The sequence below is a fragment of the Rattus rattus genome, chromosome 14 (genome assembly GCF_011064425.1).
Source record: "Rattus rattus isolate New Zealand chromosome 14, Rrattus_CSIRO_v1, whole genome shotgun sequence".
Classification (NCBI taxonomy): domain Eukaryota; kingdom Metazoa; phylum Chordata; class Mammalia; order Rodentia; family Muridae; genus Rattus; species Rattus rattus.
Window position 1 is genome coordinate 38913786 of NC_046167.1, and position 21365 is coordinate 38935150.

General features: G+C 39.7%; 1 protein-coding gene across 2 annotated transcripts in view; it reads right to left on the minus strand.

The window, feature by feature from the left end:
* The window catches only part of Aoah (acyloxyacyl hydrolase), a 222352-nt gene extending 204782 nt beyond the window's left edge, over positions 1-17570 (minus strand). Inside the window, exon 1 of one of the 2 annotated variants that reach the window (XM_032884823.1) lies at positions 17431-17570. In XM_032884823.1, the coding sequence (XP_032740714.1) occupies positions 17431-17554 (124 nt within the window). In that variant the 5' untranslated portion in view covers positions 17555-17570. The remainder of the gene's footprint in view (positions 1-17430) is intronic. The other variant, XM_032884824.1, reaches the window with a different exon arrangement.
* Positions 17571-21365: the final 3795 nt, after the last annotated feature.

Consider the following 21365-nt stretch of genomic DNA (forward strand, 5'->3'; position numbering starts at 1 on the left):
AAATTTAAATAAAAATTAAAATTTTAATAAATGTGACTTAAAATTAATAAAGCTAACATAAAAACAAAATGCATTCCCAATACATGAGAAATTACTGAATGATAAGGTAAAATTTTATAATAATTCTATTTCTTAATGAAATGGTTGGTCTCCTAAATTAATACACATATCTGTTAATGAATATTATTTACCCATATAACATATGTGTCTGTTTTCATTTTTACACATGCAAGTGCCAAGAAAGATATTTACATAAATAAATGGTAAAGGTAATAATTTTCATATAGAAAAATCACTCAGTCATTTGAATTTCCTCAGAGTTACACGCCAAAAATCTAGAATGATATATCATTGAAAATTGCTTGAAATGATCTATAACCTGACAACTTTATTGTCTTCTCTAGTTTTTCTGAAAGAACTAAAAATCAATTGACTTGAAATTGATGTGTCATTCATCAATGAAGTCTTTCACGTTTTTGTTTTTTGATAAATATACCCTTAAGTTAACTAACATTTTCCTTTTAATTATTACTATTTTGCTTATACTTGTTAAAACTGAAAAAATAAGAAAGTGAGATATTTCTGTTTTTCTTTCATTTTATATATATGACCTTAACAAATACTTTTGTATGTGTGGCATTAGAAATGGTGAGGGGGCACCTTGCCCCTGAACTGGGAAGGAAACCATAGTCAAACCTTTAATGAGTAGCAGAGCCTTTATAGACGCCTTTTATCAAGTAGAGGAAACCCACTTTTCTTTCATAATTTGTTGAAGTATCCTAAGAGATCTTATCAAATAATTCACATTTCTGCTGGATTGATAATGTATCTCCTTTATTTTGCTAATTTAGTGCATTCTATTAATCAATATTCTGATAATAAGTCAGCCGAACATTTCTAATGAAGATACCATTTGGTCAGAGGGTACCCAGTTTTCGTTTAATTTTATATGTTGGTGAATTTATTTTGTGTTTTAAGAGATTTTTTTAAAAATCCATATTCTTACAATAATGTTATGTAACAGCATGAACTGTTAACTCTTTCTTGGCGTTGTCTGTCTGAGTTTAACATGAGCAAAACATAACACAAACTGGTATATATTCCCTTCTCTTTTATTTTATGAAAGGAATTAATTACATTTTATTGAAATTATTTCCTTCCTAATATTTTGTAGAACTAGCTGATGAAAACAGCAAGTCTTGAGATCTCGTGAACTTGGCTAATGTCCCTTAAATTCATGTTCTTCTTGGAATTTGATCATACTCCTTATTTGGAAATGGGGTATTACTGGTGCAATCAGTGGGGATAAGGTCATGCTAGACTAGAGCAGGCCCATAGTCTATAAAGCAAGTGTTCTCACAAGAAAAGGCACTGACACACACAGAGAAGAAAGGTCACATGACTAAGAATGCTGGGGTTATGCAGCTGTAAGACGTGCAACCCTAGACGGCAGGAGACAAACATAGGTGACTTCAGACCCCAACCTCCACAACTGTGAGAGAATTCATTCTTGTGTTTGTAGTCAGTCTAATTATGGTAGTTTTATTGTTTTGTTTGCCGCCCAAGAACACTAATATAATTTCTAATTGTTAATTTAATACGGGTCCATTCAGGCCTTTTATTTCTTAAGTAATCTTTCAGTACTCCGTTCCTCTTTACATTTTTTTCCCCATTGTATCTTAATTGTTGACTTTCATAAAACAAAATTGCCCATAATGTTAGTGTACAGGCAATTCCACTGGACTACCATCAGGGACCTAGCAGTTGCTTATGTCATAACCTGCCTCTACAACCAACCACCTGGCACCCCGGGTGCGTGTGTGCGTGCGTGCGTGCGTGCGTGCGTGCGTGCGTGCGTGCGTGCGTGCGTGCATGTGTGTGTGTATGTGTCGGGATGGGGGTAATAAAAAGACCCACCGGCAGCTCAGCTTTCTCTCTGTTCTCTCTCTTTCTCTCTCTTCTCTCTCTCTCTCTCTCTCTCTCTCTCTCTCTCTCTCTCTCTCTCTCTCTCTCTCTCTCTCTCTCTCCTCTCTCTCTCTCTCCTCTCTCTCTCTCCCTGTCTACGTGTCTACTTGTCTGCTTTCTGTTGCATGGCATAATTTCTCAGGGATGCTCCTTGGCTTAATCACCAAAAGCACCGCTTACCACATTATGTTTCATAACACAATATTCTATTACAATCATTTTAGTTTCTTTGGGGTATGTAGTGATGCTTTTGTTGAACTTTTTGAAAATTATTTTTATCAATTTTAAATAAGTTCACTTAAAACTTCACTGATCTTGTGTATTTCTTCCAGTAACAGTATCTGGTTTTCATTAGTGCACTTGTTTTTATTTTATTACTTTTTATTCTGTTGTTTATTTTCTTTATTTTACATAGTTTGGGCCTGAAACATTGTTTCTTCGGGATTCTTGAGGTAGAATGCAGGTTATTGATTTTAAATCTTTCTTCTAAAGAAAATTACGTTGCTCTCTATGCATAATTTAGCTGGTATTAAAAGTCAGCTTTTTTTCATATTTTAGACATAAAATGTTACTTTACTTTCACATTTTTCATTATTGAATTATAATTTGATAGATAACTATATGATTTCAATCCTTTAAAATAAATGTATGCTTACTTTCCTGAATAACCTGTGTTTTATCACAAGAATGTCTTAAACAATACCATCTACAACAGCCTCAAAACTACATCCCAGGATAAATGTAACCAAGGAGTACAATGAAAACTTAAAGCTAGTGAGAAAAGAAATTGAAAAGAAAAAACTTCCCACATTCATGGATTGGTAGAACTAAGATGAAAATGGCCATCCTACTAAAACCAATCTACAAATTCAATGGAATTCTCTTCAAAATTCCAATGTAGCTCTTCATGGAAATTGAAAACATAATCTTAAATTTAATATGGAAATACAAAGGCCTAGGATAGTTAAAGCAATCCTGAACAACACACCAACCAAACAAAAAAAAACTGTACGAGGTATCACCATTCCAGATTTCAAGCTATACTAGAGTTGAATACAATGAAACATGCATGGTACTGGTATAAAAACAGACACATTGACCAATGGAATAGAAGTAAGGACACATTTTATGAATCTGCAATACTATAGTCACAATACATATTGGAAAAATAGAGAACATCCTTAGTATATCAAGTTGGTCAAACTGGAGACTGCCTGTAGAAGAATGAAACTAGATCCTTATCTCTTACCCTGCACACAATTCAGCTGCAAATGTATCAAGGACCTCAACATAAGACCTGATGCTCTGAATTTAAAAGAAAGTAGGCAATATCCTTTTACTCATTGGCACAGGAAATAACTTTCTGAATAGCATCCTGATAGCACAAGCTTAACGATCAACAACAAAATGGTAACTTCATAGAACAAAAATGCTGTACAGCAAAGGAAACTATCATTTCAGTGAGGAAGCACTCTGCAGAATACGAAAAGAAAATATTTACCACATCTATATGACAGAGGGTTTGTATCTAAACTATATAAAGAACCCTAAACAAACAAAACAAAAAACCAACCAAACAAAAAGACCCCCCAAAAAACTAAACATCAAAAACAGAATAAAACAAAACAACCAAGCTAATTAAAAACTGGGGCATTGAAACAGTTTTGAAAATGTGCGACATCTCTACCTATCAAAGGAATGAAAATTAAAACTACTTGGAGATTTTATCTTTCTCCAGTCGGAATGCTAAGATTAAAAACAAATGACACCAAAAGCTGGCATGGTTGTAGTTCAAGGGTAACATATATGGGTGGGAATGCAAACTGGTGCAGTTGTTATGGCAACCAGTGTGGAAGCTGCTCAATAAGCTACAAATAGATCTACTCCAAAATCTATCTATACCACTCTGGGACATTATTCAAAGGACTCCATATTCTATTCTAAAGATTCCTGCCCATCCATGTTCACTGCTGCTTCATTCACAATAGTCAGCAAATTGAAACAGCCTAGGTATCCATCAGCTAATGAATAAACTATGAAAACGTGGTATATTTACACAATGCACTATCATTTATCTTTTAATAAAAATTGTGGAATTTTTAGGTAAGTGAATGGCACTGAAAACAATCATTGTGTATGAGGTAGCACAGGTTCAGAAAGATTAACATTATAGTTTTTCATGCTGGATGCTAGCTTTGAATCTTCAAATACTTGTGTTTCATTTGTAATACCCATATAGATTAGAAAACCACTGACAGGTTACAGGGAAGGGCTTTCAACTAAGAGGATATAAGGCACAGTGGTGTAAAGGGTTAAAAAGGAATAGTGGAATAGAAAGAGTTAAATTTGCATTGAGAGGAGAACAAAGTAGAAGAGGAAGTATAGAGAGGGATCAGTAATACTAAAGACCTTTCAACATGGCATATGAAATGTACTATTCCATATGTATGCACATATACACACATATATGTATATGAATATTTTTTAAGGTAAAGTTACCTTATAATTTGGCAACAATGCTGCTACTAGACACTAGAGACTAATCACTGAAAAGCCCAGTGATAAGAATGGGCTGCTTTTATGATAGGGCTGTTGGCCAATGACGTACCATAGACCACCCCCCACCCCACACACACACACACAAATTACACAAACTATTGCCAATGTACTTGGTTATCCTCTACAACGAAATGGTAAGACACTGATTCAGATGTATACTTGAATCATAGAACATGGAAAAGTCAAACTATTACAGACCTGAATGTTCCATCCCTTTTGGGGATGGAAGCACTAGCTTTCATAGTGCTAGACGGTGCTATAAAAGCTACCGGAAGAGGAAAATAATCACTAATTTTACTCAGCTGTGAGCTCTGTGGCCTACAGCACTGACAGGACATGCCACTGGTACAACAGAGGCATGAATGCCATGGGAGTACCCAAACATTTTCTGATTTAACTTATCCTTGATCCACAGGTGAAACCTATACCTTGAACCATTATCAGGTCAAGATCCTATGACTAGACAGCTCATAGGCCATAGGAAAGACCTTACTACATTATGCTGCTAGGTGGATATCTATGATTTATCATTATACTAGTAGAATAATGCATCTATCAGTCCTCAGCATAGAATCTTTTGTTTGCAGCATATGGCATGGATATCCACAATTGGCCAGTGTTGGGAAACTCTGCTATTTAAGGTTGCAGTCTACTATGTCCAGATAGCTCCTCTGAGCTCAGAACAAAATGGAAGACTCTCTTTTCCAGCAGGGTTTCCTCTTCTCTGTCTGGCTGTATCTGGGGTCAGACCCCCCATACCCACTACTTTAGGCAGGTCATGGAGTCCTTAGCAAAACTCAGCTTCCTCTTTCCTGATAAGAACCTGCCCAGCAAGTACCTGGGATTCCCTGTGATGCCCCTTTATGCAAATGAGGCATTTCTCAGTACTTTAACCTCCAGTCAATGATTTATGTTCACCCTAAAAACCACTTCCCATTCTTCCAAGGTTTATATATAGTCCTTGTTTACCCCAAATAAAGTGTATGTACACAAGCTATTTCACTGAATATCGTCCAAAAGAGCTGTAACGTTGAAATTCTCGGGGCATACCTTCTCCCCACAGCACTTATAGCCAGATCATGATCCTGCAGACTCCACACGTTCCTAGCTATGCTCCATCCTTCCAGACCAGTGTCAAGTGGAGCCTGGACACCCAAGAGAGGAAGTGAAACAAGGAATCACAAGCCAGAGTGCTCAGCCTTGAATGTAACCTATCTACCAGACCTCTTTTTCAAGGCATAGGGATCATTGATAAAAAGGGGATAATAGGAGCTTTTGAGCCTGATATGGGTGATGATTATAAGTATATTTTGGAAACGGGAGGGCAAAAGCACACACTAACTCACAGTAGTTGTGAACAGCATTCATAAGTCCTTTATATGTCCAAGAAACACTGAACTCGATCACGGAGAGGGAAGTTGGACATGAAACTCTACTCCTCGTTGTGGAGGCATTGGCAAATGGTAAGAACAAATAAAGTTAAGCTTTCTCTAAGAGCATAGCCCCATGGCACATTGGTCAGTGGATGACCACACATCCAAGAATGTTTTGGCAACCCAAATTTTTTTGATGGGTTCAAAAAAAGAGAAAAGAAAAGGATATAAAGGTAGGTTGGGAAGGGTCTTGATCTAGAAGAATTAAGGTAAGAAGGGTGAAAATAATAAAAATGTATTTTAGGAAATTCTCAAAGAACTAAGAAAAATGTTTAAAATTAAAAATGGAACTGGGGAGATGACTTAAGTTTGTAAGGTGCTTGCTGGGTAAGCATGACCTGAGTTTGACCCCTAAAACCCGTGTTATACACAAACAAACAAACAATCAAATGCAAAAGGAACTAAAGCACATCTCTTTTGTTGTCATTAGGTGGAGAACTCTGAGATGTTGTCAAGGTCTTTTGTGCTGTTCAGACCCATAGTCTTCATTTTTGTTTAATTCTATGGATTAAGACGTAAGAACTGTTTAAATCTTAAGGTATATTTCTGATTTACATGATTTTCTTTACAATTTTGTGACCATATCTTATATTTTAAGGCTTATATTAAATTCACATACATAGGGACAATACAATACACAATAGAAATATATAATAGCTTAACTCTTATCAGTATAATGGCTCCCTTATTATTTTAAAATATGCCTCTTAGTTTTTATACTATTCTACAGCTTAAAGCATTATTCTGTAACACAAAGTAAGAAGTCTTGTAGTTTCTCTTTGTCAAATCTTTCTCCATCCTCGTATTTTCAACCTATTTATGCCTTTAAATCTAGGCATGTCTTCAGTGTAACACAATCTAGTTGAATTCTACTTTAGAAAGAACAACCTAGTTTTGATTATCTTGACCTTACAGTGGCATACGTGGTCCCCACAGAGAATGCTGCTCTGTGAGATTTCTAGCTACCTGTATTGTTCACATGTGTTCTTGTTTGGTCTTCTATCTTTACTGCTTTTTTTTCTTTTTATGTGTGGAAACAAGGGTAGTCCCTCTTATCCCTAGTTACTTTTTAAAATTAGAGTTTTATTTGAGTGCTTGCCTTCCTTGTGGTTCCTGAATTATAATGTATAGCTTCAACCTATCAAAATGTATATCAAGTTAATAGCAATTTAATTAGCACACAAGTTTATAGCTTTGCTCCTATACTGTTCTATTTCTTCCCCTCTCCTTTGGGCTAATTCTTTCATGCTGTAGACTAGACAATACTGTTTTAAGAAGTCTCATTGCACATATTCAAAAGCATATTTGTGTATATGAATATATTATCTCCTTTTTTATTTACCATAATTCATGCTTTCCATCTCTTCCTGTGACTCCAAATTACAATACAGTATGCTTTATCTCTGTTTAAAACACTTCTTCTTTTAGTCCTTTTCAAATTTTAATATATGTGTGTGTGTGCATAGAATATATGCATGTACATGTATTTATGGTATGTGTGTGTATGAGCATTTTCATATATGCACATAAATCAGTGTAGAGGCCAGGGACTGACTTTGCCTGTCCACTTTGATTGTGCTCCACCTTATATGTTGAGGTGGGGTCTCTTATATGAACAAGTTCAAGGATTTGGCTAGTATAGGTAATCACCTTGTTCTTGGGATTTCTAGTCTTCCAAGCAGAGGGATTAAAGGCCACACTTGCCCAGTATTTACCTGTGCACTAGAGGCTAATGATGGTCCTGACACTTATGTGGCAAGGGTTTTACTTACTGAGCAACTCTGCAGTCTTTATAGTACTTATTTTATATTATTTATTTATTTTTCCTGTATGAATGCTTTGCCTGCATGTATGTATGTGCAGTTTGCATGTGTGTGTGTGTGTGTGTGTGTGTGTGTGTGTGTGTGTGTGTGTGTGTGTGCCTGTTGTCTGTCTATGTGAATGTAAGCCATCATTGTCGGTGCTGAAAATTGAACTTGGGTCCTCTGCAAGGGCAGTAAGTTCTCATAACCACTGTGACATCTTTCCAGCTCCCCTTTAGTACTTCTTACTAAATTGCTTCTCAGTTTTATTAATCAGGAAAAGTGTTTATATTTAAGAGACCCTACCTCAACATATAAGGTGGAGCACAATCAAAGTAGACAGGCAAAGTCAGTCCCTGGCCTCTACACACATTTGTGTGCATATATGAAATTGCTCATATGTACACATACCATATATACATGTACATGTATATTAATATATTTTATATTCTTCATTTTAAGTTGTAGTTTAATATGGCATAGAATTCTGGTTACTAACTTTTGTCCTTTCTCGGTACCTTATGTCATCTGACCTCCTTCAGCCTGCACAGCTCTGAAATGGGGCAAGCCATCAGCTATACAGTTTTCCTGTGTAGAAGATATCATTCATTTCTGTGGTTGCGTTCAAGGGCTTCATATTGTATTTGGTTTCGGGAGACTGGCTATGAGGTGTCAGGATTCATTTTGAATTTATTCTGCTCAAAGTTTATGAAGAGTCTTGGATTTGTCGGTTAATATTTTCTGTGTTTTAAAGTGCTGTTGACTTTTACCTTATATTCAGACAGCATTACAAACTTCCTCTTTCTCTTTCCTCTCCTCTTAGCACACCCATTTCACAGATGTTAAGAAACTGTACATCATAGCACTGGTTCCCAAGGCTTGGATTATTTTCAAGTCTTGTTTTCCTTTAGCTTTGTCGGGGATAATTTCCATTGATCTGTGCTCAAGGACTTTTTCTTCTGAGAATTCAAATCTGCCTGGCCCATCTAGTGAATTATCATTGCTTTCCAAGTCTAGACTTCTCATGTGGCCCTTTCTTATCATCTTGCGTGTCTGTTCTAAGTCAATTTGCTGAACGTCGGCAAAATACTTTCAATTTAGTTCTTTCCTATGGATTTCTGTGATTACTTTGAAGTTCTTGCTAAACCTAGTTCAAGATAAGGCAATTAGCCTCTGGACTTGTAACTTTCCAATTTCCCCATAGTACTGAACTTTTAATCAATGCAGCCTCTGTCTAGGAGTTTTGTTCACAACTTGAGAGTGGTAAACAGTAAGCTTATCAGCAAAAGGCTATGGCACTGGAGCAATTTGTTTTTCTTTCCAAATTTGCAGAATGAAGTTTATTCATAAAAGCTTTAACATAATAGCCCTATCTTAGTTAGGGTTGGTATTGTTGCAACAAAACACCATAACCAAAAAGCAAAAGGGATTTATTCAGTGTATACTTTGATATTGCTGTTCATTATTGAAGGAAGTCAGAATAGCAACTCAATCAGGACAGGAACATGGAGGCAGGAGCTGATGCAGAGACTATAAGAGAGTGCTATTTACTTACTGGCTTGTTTCCCTTGGCTTGCTTAACCGACTTTCTTATAGAACCCAGGACCACCAGTCCATGGATGGCACCACCTACAATGGGCTCTCCCACAGTTTACTAAATGAGAAAACGCCTTACAGCTGAACTTTGTGGAGACATTTCCTCAACTGAAGCTTATTCTTTTCTTATAACTCTTGACTTGTGTCAAGCTGACACACAAAACCAGCCAACACAGTCTGAAACTGAAAAGAAAAAAAAAAGCCCATAAAACATACAGAAATCTCACGAGTAAATCTTAAGAATTTTTTTTTCTATTTTTCGGAACGGGGGACCGAACCCAGAGCCTTGTGCTTGCTAGGCAAGCACTCTACCACTGAGCTAAATCCCCAACCCACGAGTAAATCTTATCCAGAGAGAAACCATTCTCTGTTTTCTGATCTCTATTACATATTCCAGGCTGTAATGTCTATTTGGAGAATGACTTTGGGCATAAGTCAGAGATCCTCTTATGTGATAATACCATAGTATTCAGTTTGGTGGCCTTTCCCCTACCTTTTGGGCATTTCAATGTCTGTTAGGCAGACTTATAAAAGAGAGCATTTAATTGGAGACTTGCTTACAGTTTCACAGGGCTCCTGGTGTAGCTCTCTGAGGGAGGGTTGGTGTGTTTGATGTTACTTTGTTCACAATAACAAAGGGATTTGTGAATGTAATTGGAATGATAGCCAATTTACTTTGAGTTACTATTTTTTCCTGAGTAGGCCTGAAATAATCAGCAAATCTTTTTAAATGGAGAGTTTTCTCTAGATGGTGCTGGACAGAAAAGAAATCAGTGTGCGACTAACTTTTTACACTGAATAGCAGTCTTTAGTCACTTATCGCTGGTGGTTTTAAGCAAAGGGACCCTGATTCTACAAATGGGAGCTGTTCAATACAGTCAGCAACCAGTGAAAGTTCGGACCTAAATGAGTCTTAAAAGAGAGTTCAGGCCGTAAGAACTATTCCTCAATGGATTTGGATGAAAACTGGTAGCAAAATCAGGTACAACTCTAAGAGAAGACATAGTCTATAAGGAGTCACACTATGGCAAGACTGAGGATTTATACTGAATTGCGGCCGTCCATCAGTCTGACCAGATGGATTTCAACATTTTTAACATAGAGACTTATTTGTGTCTGAATTAGTTTGTCCAGTAATAAAATTTAGAACCTTTCAAACTGAAGAAAAAAGAGAGAGAGAGAGTTCAGCCTTGAGGTGGTTTGAATGAGAATCCTCACTTCACCCCCGTTTCCTCCCAATTCCCGCTCACATTTTTGAATGTTAGAAAAGGATTCGGAGAGGTGGCCTTTTTTAGGGAACTTGCATCACAGGTGGTGGGATTTCAAGTTTCAAAAGCCCTTATCACAACCTGCAGCTCTCTTTACAGATCAAAATGTAAGCTCCCAACTACTGCTCCAGCTCCATGCCTTCCTGCCTGCTGCCATGTTCTCTGCCTTGAAGGTCATAACTCACCCTGTGCAACTGTAAGCAAGTCTCCCATTAAATGTTCTCTTTTATATGCTGCAATGGTCATGGTGTCTCTTCACAGTGATAGACCAGTATCTAAGACAAAACCCATCTGATATCTTGATTTCAAGCCTTTCAATCCTTAGCAAAGAACCCAGTTACACTATGTCCAGATTTCTAATGTACAGAAACTGTGAGACAACAAATACCTGTAAATTCGAGCTTAATAGTGGAGAACAATTTATTATGTATCTATAGAAAGCCATGCAATGAAAACATTTTATTATTTACTTGAAAAATTCCGAAGTGTGTGTTCATTGAAGAGTAAGAACTGTGCTGTCGGTTTTCATACCACAGTTGTGTACAGAGGTCAGGGGAAAACTCATATCAATCACATCTTCTTTCTCCAGCATGTGGTCTCTGAGGATCAAACTGCAGGCTGCCTCCCCTGGCGGGTGTGTCTCTTTAAAAACATCTTTTCCTCAGCATTTCTGCTGTGTGCCCAGGGGAGATTTGCGGTTGCCCTGCAAAGCTTCTGCCTTCATTCACCTTGTGGTGACTGTAACTTTGCTACGGTGAGTCCCTCCAGGACTTCCTGAGCTCTGTCTTAGAGGCTCTCCTTGCTTCCTCTCACTGCAATGGAGAAGCTCCCCAGACTGTGAGAATCCCTCCAAAAGAGAGCCTGGATTTGTGACGTTTCCTGTTTGCTTAGCTATGAAACTACAGTTTTACCCATCTCCCACCTCTTCAGGCAGCTGTTTCCACAACGGTTCAGTTTTTCCATTGGCGTCAAAGATGTTGCATCTATATCTCATTCACATCTTCCAGAAAACACTGTGAAATCCTTCTTTGTAGCGGAATCTCTGCTTCAGACCCCTCAGATTTACACACCATGCATGTTCCACAAGTGCTCTCAGTTTCCTTGGTGTCTGCTTTGCAATAGGTTTAATCTCAGGGCATTTTAGAACACAATTTCGGCATATTTCATTTTTGATTTTCTGAGTACTCGTGATGGGGCATCGCTATGTGTAACCTGATCCCTTACCTTGTGTGATTCTCATCCTGCTGGGAAGGAAGGGGCAGAGGGTTTAGCAATGTCTCCAATGCCACATGTGCAGAGCGGCAGATTCCAGACTCATCCGTCTAAGAGCCTAGACTTTCTTTCCTTTCTCTTCCAATTGTTTCCATGTGAATAGCTAGAACTTTCAATAACGTTGGACAGAAAATACAGGCCACAAGTGATCTCAGCATCCAGAGAGAACTGTGAGAGCACTGGTAACAGACAATTCTGGGTTCAGTCTGTCTAGGAGGATCTACAGAGAGTGTAGATCGCATTGTAACCACAGGGGATTTTACTTAATACTCTGCAACTCTTGTTCCTTCCTCTTTCCCATGGAACTTTCATAAAGAGAAAACAATTATTATTAACTTATCCATTTTCTGAAATTATGCTCACCATGTAACCTTGCCCCAAAGTCACAGGTGCTTTCTTTTCTCTGTTGTATTTATCTGTTTTTTTTTTCTTTTCAAGATTTTGACTCTAAGACACTTCAGAGAAAAGAAAGTAGACAGAGTAGACAGGATGCGAACAACTCAACTGATCGGGAAGCTTCCATTTGAATAAAATTGGACTGAAGTCAGTGATAACTTAAAACCGAAGGCAGAGCACTCAGGAGAAGAGGATTTGCAAGATTACCAGAGTGAGGACCCAGCAGAGAGGCCCCCACAGAACCAGAGTGATCTGCTAAACTCTGAGGGTCTGGAAGTCCTGAGCTGCAGGCAGGAAGCAGAACAGCAGGGTGGGACATAGGATTGTTTGCAGATGGCCCTGTGAACTCTACAGCCTTGAGGCCCTGGCTGCTGCTCACGGAGCTCTGGGGACTAAGGGCCCAGCCCACTCCAAGTCTGACCTTTGGGAATATTGCGATAATTTGAGAACTAAGTCACTGCTGAGAGGGGAGGGATGGAAGAGGAGAGCCCCTGCTATCCACAGGAAATGTGAATGGCAAAAGGAAATGCTTTCTGCTACCCACAGGAACTGTGTCTGTGAACTACTGCCCAGTTACAGAGAAACAGACTGTAGTCTGTGCGTACCCAAATTGTGACCATGAATTTGCAACCTTCCCTGCCAGCTCTGTCTAAACCTCTCTGGTTTCTGTTAATGAAACTCTTTTCCCATTTATACTATTTTAAGACCACAGAAACACCTTTGTCTCTTATTCCAACCAAAGTTTCTGAAACCTCTGTGGGTGTACCAGAGGGCAGATGGCCTGACTCTGAGAACATGCTTAACAAAACATGAACAAGAGCATGAATGAAGCTTTAAAACCCTTATGGCTACCTAAGATTTAAATAGTACCTTAAAACCCTCAAAACTCAGGGAATTAATTTAAGTATCAATGAAAAGGCAGAAGGACTATCTGGACTGTAAATCATCCCAGACTGAAATTAATGTTTTACAAAATGGAACCTGGCTTATTACTGATTCTATGACCTTTGGTAAGGCAACACGTAGTCCAGAGGGCAAATGGGACAGGTAGTGAATGACATGGAATTCCCACAGCTAGCTCTGATTCAGGGTGAAATCAAGACCTGTGTTCCCAGGTATAGTGTTTGATACCATGGTACAAGGCTCATGGGAGTTCACCAGTGATGGGATGTCTCTCAGTAGCCTGGCACCTTCTGTGATGATTCCTTTTGGAGTGTCTGCTCAGTTGCAATAGCCCTGCCCCCTCTGGCATCTGTATCTGCACCTAGATCTTTCCTTGTTCCCATTTGCCTCTTATTCAGTGACATAATGACAGCCCAGGTATTCTCTGCTATAAATCTGAGAATGGTAAGCAGATGGAGTACTGCCACAGAGAGCTGACCGAAGCTCAGAGAGCACGGAAAACAGCTCATCTGCAGAACAGACTCAGGGCGAGCACTGAAAGGTCAGAAGAGACGATGATGTCCAGGTCTCTAGAGCTTACTGTTTCCTGACTCCTGGCTTGATTTATAGGATTTATGACTTCTCTGACTTTTGATTCTAAGCCACATTCTTTAGACTACCCTAAGAAATGTTTCTTCTTTTCATACTCATCTTAAATCAGTTGGATTCCTTTATTTATTTGGGAGCAGTGGGAATCGAATCTAGGACTACACACCTGCCATCCATGCATCCAGCCCCTGAGCTTGTCTCAGGCCTGATTTGACTCCTCTCACTTACAGTCTTAACAGGGATCACGTGCCTGGTTGCCATGTGCTGCTTAGGGGTTCAGTGTCTGGGAACAAAGATAAAGGAATAAACACGCAGAAAATAGGGTAATACATGGACACAAGCAACTTAAAATGGATCTATTAGATACAACAGCACAAGAGATAAAAAATAGGGACTCATCAAGTAAAACAATTTTTTTTCTAGAGGGGACCCTGTAATAAAAGTGAAGAGAAACACACAGATTAGAGAAAAACATGTATAGTTCACCAGATGTCATCTGATGTGGGACCTGTACATGAAGCTCAAAAAGAAAACTCTATTAGAAATCATGGCATTCAGTGGTAAATGGATGGAAGTAGAGAATATTGTACTGAGTGGAGTAACTCAGACTGTAGGAGGGAAACACTGCAGGTTCTCATCTGTGGTTCTTGGCTCCAGGATGTGAATAGGAAACCTAGCATAGTCACTGGAACTAGGAAAGTAAAAAAGAACCAAGAAGTGGGGCGCTAGAGAGTGGGGAACATCAGGACATAGGTTATATGAAGGGAGAAATGGGTAATTGGGGGGCTTTAACTTGGAAGGGAGGATGGAGGTTAATACAAAAAGAGAGGGAGGAAAGACAGATAAATATATTAAGGAGCCTTGGAAAAAGACATAGGAGTCATTATTTTTATATTTACCCAAAATTACATATGTTATAAATATATGCACAGGACATGTATTTTTTGAAGTGCTGGGAGCTGCAGAAAAGGAGCAATCTCTAGATGTTTCTCTAAATTGGGCAGTAACTTCCTGGAAGACAGCTACTTCTAAGATCAATAACATATGCGACAGCTTGTAAGGATGCAGGGCAGGGAGTATGCAAACTTGTACAGCCACTATATTTGTATGCCATTGCTAGGGGCATGCAAACTTGTTCGACCACAAACTATACTTGTACACCATTGCTAGGGGCGTGCAAACTAGTACAGGCACTATAGATATACATACGGTCGTTCCTCAGGAAATTGAGAATCAGTCTACTCCAAGACACAGCTATATCATTCATAGACATAATCCAAAGGATGCTCCATCCTACCACAATGACACTTGCTCAATCATGTTCATTGCTGCTTTATTCATAATAGTCAGAAAGTGAAAAAAAACCTAGATGTCCCTCAGCTGAAGAATGGATAAGGAAAAGGTGCTAATCTACACACTGGAGTATTACTCAGTGGTTTTAAAAAATGACATGATGAAATCTGCAGTTAAATGAATGGAACTATACAAAAATCATCCTCAGTGATGTAACCCAGACCCATAAAGACAAATATAAGATATAGTCACCTGTAATTGGATTTTAATTGTTAAATAAATGGTATTCAAACTATAATCCACAGACTCAGAGAAGTTAGGTAAAGAGGAGGACTCTAGTAAGGATGCATGGACTCCCCTGGGAAAGGGAAATAGAGTAGATTTTGATGGTGGACTGGGGGCAGGTAGAGATGGGAGCGGGAAGGACCAAGTGTGTGAGTGTGTGTGTGTGTGTGTGTGTGTGTGTGTGCGCGCGCGCGCACACACACACACGTACACAGAAGCTATCTTAGTTTCAGACCCATCAACCCAGTGTCCCTACCTACATGACACATAAAATCACCATCCAGGCTGTGTACAAATTCCTTACTGAAAAAAATCCTGCTGCAACAGATGGTTATTATTTTCATTTGTTCTGCAACAGTAAATATACAGAGCATATTCCTGGAATTCTCTTAGCACAGCTTCCAATACACATAGCCTTGCTGGGGAACTGGCATGGAAAGAAATGGTAACCTTGTGTCTACTCTCCTGGTGTGAAGATCTGGGCACATCACAGTAGATTGCTAGACTAACCCCACAAAGTCCATTTGTAGCCCCCTGGAAACAGAAGTGACTCTCAGAGACTGTCCCTGGTGGATTTCATTTGATAGGCTTGCAGGTTTGCTGCGAGAAAATGGAATGTCAGTAAGCTGTGATTTTAGGAAACTAAAGACTGAGTAAAGATGACCTCTCCCCCTCCTAGACCTGGTTCCAAAGGAACCAATGAATCAGGTTCCTTGAGCTTTATTTTTAAAAGAAGGCTTTGTCTCTAAAGATGTGTTCCCTGACGTACATAATAAGATCATGGTTTTGTCAAAACCTGACTAAGTCAGACTTTTTGTTATTGCCTCTACATAGAACCTCTAGGTACAGAACATGTGCCAGGTTCTCTGTGTGTAGTACTTGGCAATCACAGTTATTTCTAGAGTGATTTTTGGCCAGGATTCCATGTTGAGTCTGTTTACTAGTAATTATTTCTTTGTTCTGAGTCTATGTGATTCCACTGCCCATGCCATCTCAGCTCTCTGTACTGCTACGTGCCCCATGTATAATATGAATATAGAAGTTGTCCTGGTTAGGTTATTATTGCTGTGATGAAACACCATGATCAAAGCAACTTGGGAAGGAAAGGGTTTATCTCAGTTTACACTTCCAGCTAATATCCATCACTCAGGGAAGTCAGGGCAGGAACTCAAATGGGGAAGGAATCTGGACTCTGGGAGCTTGCTCCTCGTGGCTTGCTCAGCCAGCTTTGTTATAGAACCCAGGACCACCAAGCCCAGGAAACAACCCACACACAATGAACTAGGCTCTCCTCCATGAATTCTTAATTAAGAAAATGCCCTGCAGGCTTGACAATCTGATGGAGGCTTCTTAAGTGAGGTTCTCTCCTCTCAGGTGACTTCAGCTTGTGTCGAATTGGCATACAACTGGCCAGCATAGAAGATCTCACCTTATTCCCCACTGTCCTTAGAAGATACAAAGCAAATATGAAGAGAATTTGGAAATAAAAAGTTTTTATGAAGAAGCCACAAAGTCATATCTCAGTCAGTGTTCAGAGTTTCTGTCAGGTCACTATAGCTAAATTCCCTAAAGAATGAAGGAAGCTGAGGGACTGAACTCTTACTGTGTACAGATGTCATAGACACGCATGCAGGGTCTTAGTTGTCAGTTCCCCAGTGAAGGACATGTTATCCCTGTTGACTAAGGAGAACACAGAGTAGGGAGAAGGCTAGGTAGAGGGCAGAAGAATCAGCAAGAGGAAGAGAAAGAAGACAGTAATCCAGTCCAGATGTCTGAATTCAGTACCATGTCGAGAACTGAGAATTTCAGATATGAAGGGAGCTGATCCAAAAGAAAACCTTCTCAAGCACAGAAGAGGCTTTTCTGTTTGTTTACATTTGAGACAGGCTATCACTATGTAGCCCAGGCTATCTTCTATCTGGTAATCTTCCTGCTTCATCTCCTTGAGTGCTAGGAATATAGACAGGTACTTGCTACCACATCTAATTTTGATGTTGAGGAATTATTGTGCAAGCAAAGTATCAGAACTCACTGTCATGAACACAGAGAAAAAAATTAAAGTGTACATACCTACACAGTTTTGGCCGTGGGAGGAGCTGGCACCCGGCTGGCTCTCATAGGGCACAGAGGCCAATGAGTGAGAGAGCAGAAGAAGCAGAAGGGTGGTCTTGAAGACTTTCCTGGGGGGCTTCATCCTGAGCTGTGTACAAGGAGCTATGATCTTGGCTACAAGATGACGCTACTTCTCAACCCTGCCTGGCCCCTCTGTAGTTACCACACCCTGATACACACTGCCATGAACGCACTGTGCAGCAAGTATGATGCAAGTGAGCACGTGCATATGCGCGCGCGCGCGCACACACACACACACACACACACACACACACACACACACACACACACACACACTGAGGCAATTCTGAGATGTTGGAGAAAGGCTCAGATGTCCAGATCTGGGAAGAGCTAGAGAAGTCCTTGGTGGACAGTCCCTCTGAGTAAAGACTTCAGGAAAAAGAAATACCCAAGTTGCACATTGACAGCGACAGCACTTCCGGCTTCTGATTGCAGTCAGTGACCATAAACCACATGAACCTTGAGGTTTGCCCGAAGCACCCTGTTGGGTTGGAAGAGAGAGGCCCTTCCCCTTTCATTCTTGCAAAATGAAATTAAATAAAAACGAAAACCTAAGAAGAAACATAACACCACCTGCACACAGCCCTTCAGCAATCAGATTGGCAGCACCCACATAGTGAAGAAGTTACAGTTGTAATGTAGAACAATTTGATTATAAAGTGTAATGCAGAATTATGTTTATACTTATTAACTTTCTTCTAACTGGCTGCATATATGAGGATGACTCCTTGTTTTGTCAGAGAACCCTCTGGTCAGTGGTGGCGTTCCTCAGGCAAATAGAGAATATTCTTTGCAGGACCCAGCTTTCTTAAAGTCTTCTATTTGATATGCAGAAAACAGTGAACTGTCAGCAGGGCTAGATCCTCAATCTAATAAGAAGGGAAGACGTGAGAGCTAGCTACCTCGTATTGACTTGCCTGGGCAAGCTGCATCATTTTCCTTGAGAATTTGAAGATGTGTTTATGTTTTCCACCTGAGGGGCATTTGCTCACATTTAAGAGACTGATTTTTCTGCTTTGAAGTTGAGCATTTGGCACTGTTTTTCAGAGGAAAGCAATCTGGGGAGAAGGACTTGAAAATAAAAGATATATTGGAATGTTTTGGCATTTTTTTCAATAGGATATACCAAAGTTGCATGCAACACTAAGTCGAGCTCAGAGGCTAAAGTACCTCAGTCCAGATAAGAGTCATATGATTGTCCCTTCTTGCTTTGGCTCTGAGAAAAACTTACTGCAGACTTAGAATTATTCAAGTTAGTTAAGTTTATTAGCATTTTTTGTTTAATAGAATAGCTTTTTTTTTTTTTTTTACAGTTTCACATGTATTCAATACATCATACCTGTCCTCAATCCCTACTTCATAGAGACTCTCTCTGGTCACCCCTAATATGTCCTCTCCTCACTGCCCTCTCCCAAGGACAATTAGCCCTGCCAGTTGACAATGACTTGATCTGAGTGCGGGTGCTTTGTTTGACCAAGTGCTGCTGCTTTTGATCTTTGACGTGATTGAGGGAAGCTTTAGATGGAATGGTGGAGTGACTGAAAAAATAAAGTGTTTGACTCTCCTATCTACTTTTACATGGGGAATGTAACAGGCAAGCAAGCCAATTTTCTTTCTCTATTTTTCTCAATTTTTTAGGGTAATGGTAGTATTACTGTATAGGGTTACTGTGAGGATTCAGGTGACATTGAACCCAAAGCACCATGCCAGACAAGAAGTAAAGGTATAGTAGATTCACAATCTGGCTATATCCTACGTGGAGATGTGACGACATCTATTGCCCAGGGCAAGGGTGACATTCTAAGGCTCTATGATAGTTGCAGGGCAACATGTAATGTTTGGGGAAATGACAAAAACACTAGAAGGCAGAAATTATTGAACATCTTTTCTGGGCAAGTCAATCTTCACAAGTGCATGATCAGGTCTGTCTGACCCAGAGATTGAAGAAATGTTCCAGAAAAGCATTTGGAACAGCCTCAAGGCCTGAGAATGCACAGCTGCATTCAACATGGAAAACCTCAGGATCAGGGGCAGTGCAAGGTATATATTCGTCACCACTGAGGTGTGATCAGTCTGCTGCACCTGCAACCTTGGGGGCATTGAATACTTCCGGTATGTTTGGGCTGTGAGTTGGCACAGTAAATGACCCTGTATCTCTTCAGCAGTAAGCAGGTCCCTTACCCTCTCTGTGGGTGACCTGCCTCTGCTAGAAGAGGAGAGTTTTCTTCAGAGAGGTATGGCAGCGAAGTGCCTACTATCTAGCAGGAATTCAATACACGGCTTTTCACACCTGACAACTGAGTTCTTACTGGGCAATATCAAAGGAACACAGAAATAAGCAAGCGGTGTTACTGACACTAGAAGTGACATATACATGCCACCTCCCCCAGCCCCCCCAAACCAAACCTTAATGGTCCTAGTCACAAAAGTCAAGGCTCTCAGAAGGGTGGTTACACTCCGTTTGTTCTTTAGGTACTGAATACAAATGACTTATACTTCCAACCAAACCGGTGAAAAATCTTGGGGTCATCTGAGGTTTATAAGAACTCAGACCCCTGTTTGATACCCCCAGAGAAGCACTGCTGTCAGATGCTCCCATTTTGATTTTCTCTAAGTTGGTTCCTGAGAATTCCTTAGATTTATTCCTTGCTGCACTCTGTTTCTCTGCTCAGAGGCAAACCTCAGGCTTTCTCTCTGCAGAGGGAGGCTGGGAATTTGTGATCCTGAAAAGTGCAACTGTGGTTCAGGCTTGTGTGCAGGAATCAGGAATTACATCTGAGCAGCAATTGCCTCTACCTCTCATTCATACCAAGATCTTCATCGAGAAAAGAAGTAGACAAAAATGTAGGTGAAGAAAGACAAGATAGAAGCTAGTGTTGCTACAAGGAGCTCCTGGGTTTGGCCTTTTCTTTCTGTGCCTGGGTTTATACTGCTCTCTCCTTGGTCTGGCTGCAGACTTGTCCTAGCTGACTGGCTAGTCCCAGACCCCCTGTAGAGTGCACTTTCCCTGGTCTGAGCCCCATTCTATACCATGCCTGCTCTGCTCAGGAGCTGGTAAATTTATCCTGACCAGGAAGCATGTGGATTTTCTAAAAGAGCTCCAGAGGTCAGATGGGGAAGCAACCCATTGCCATGGCTTCCTGCTTAGTAACTATGTACCCTGAAACCATCTATTTATTTAACTATAAATATTTATTCATATTTTATGTATATGAGTGTGTGCCTGAATACGTATGAGCACTATGTATCAGATCAGAAGAGGGTGCTGCATTCCTTGAGTTTCAGATGGTTGTTCTCCATCTAATGTGGGTGCTGGGAACTAAACTTGGGCCTTCTTCTGGAGTAACAAATGTTCTTCCAGAGTCATCTTTCCAACCCTTTATTTAACTACAAAATTCTGCTTATCATGATGATATTATAGCAAGATAATGAGGATTAAGAGAGTGTATTTTAAAACCCTAAAATTTAATGGTAGTTAAATGTAAATGGACCAAAAAAGAATGACAAAGACCTGAGGTGATACACATGCCAGCTACCAGGATGTGGTCATCACCCACTGTATGCACATATTGAAATGTTTCACAGTACCTCACAAGTATGTGCAAGTGCTATGCATCAATTAAAAATTCATTCTTTTAAAATGTAGAGCTGGCAATGAATCAGCACTGCCTTTCTGTAGTCATATACTGAATTCTAATATTTTACACATTAACTCAGAACTTCAAAAGCTTTGCTTTGATAATACAGGATCAAAACCATGATGTCTAATAGGGATTCAGAAAGGCCAAGAGAAATATGTTTCAATAAGTGTTAGTGACCCTCATGCTTAAAAGGTGAGTTCTTATTGACGAGTTCATGGGATGTCAACTATG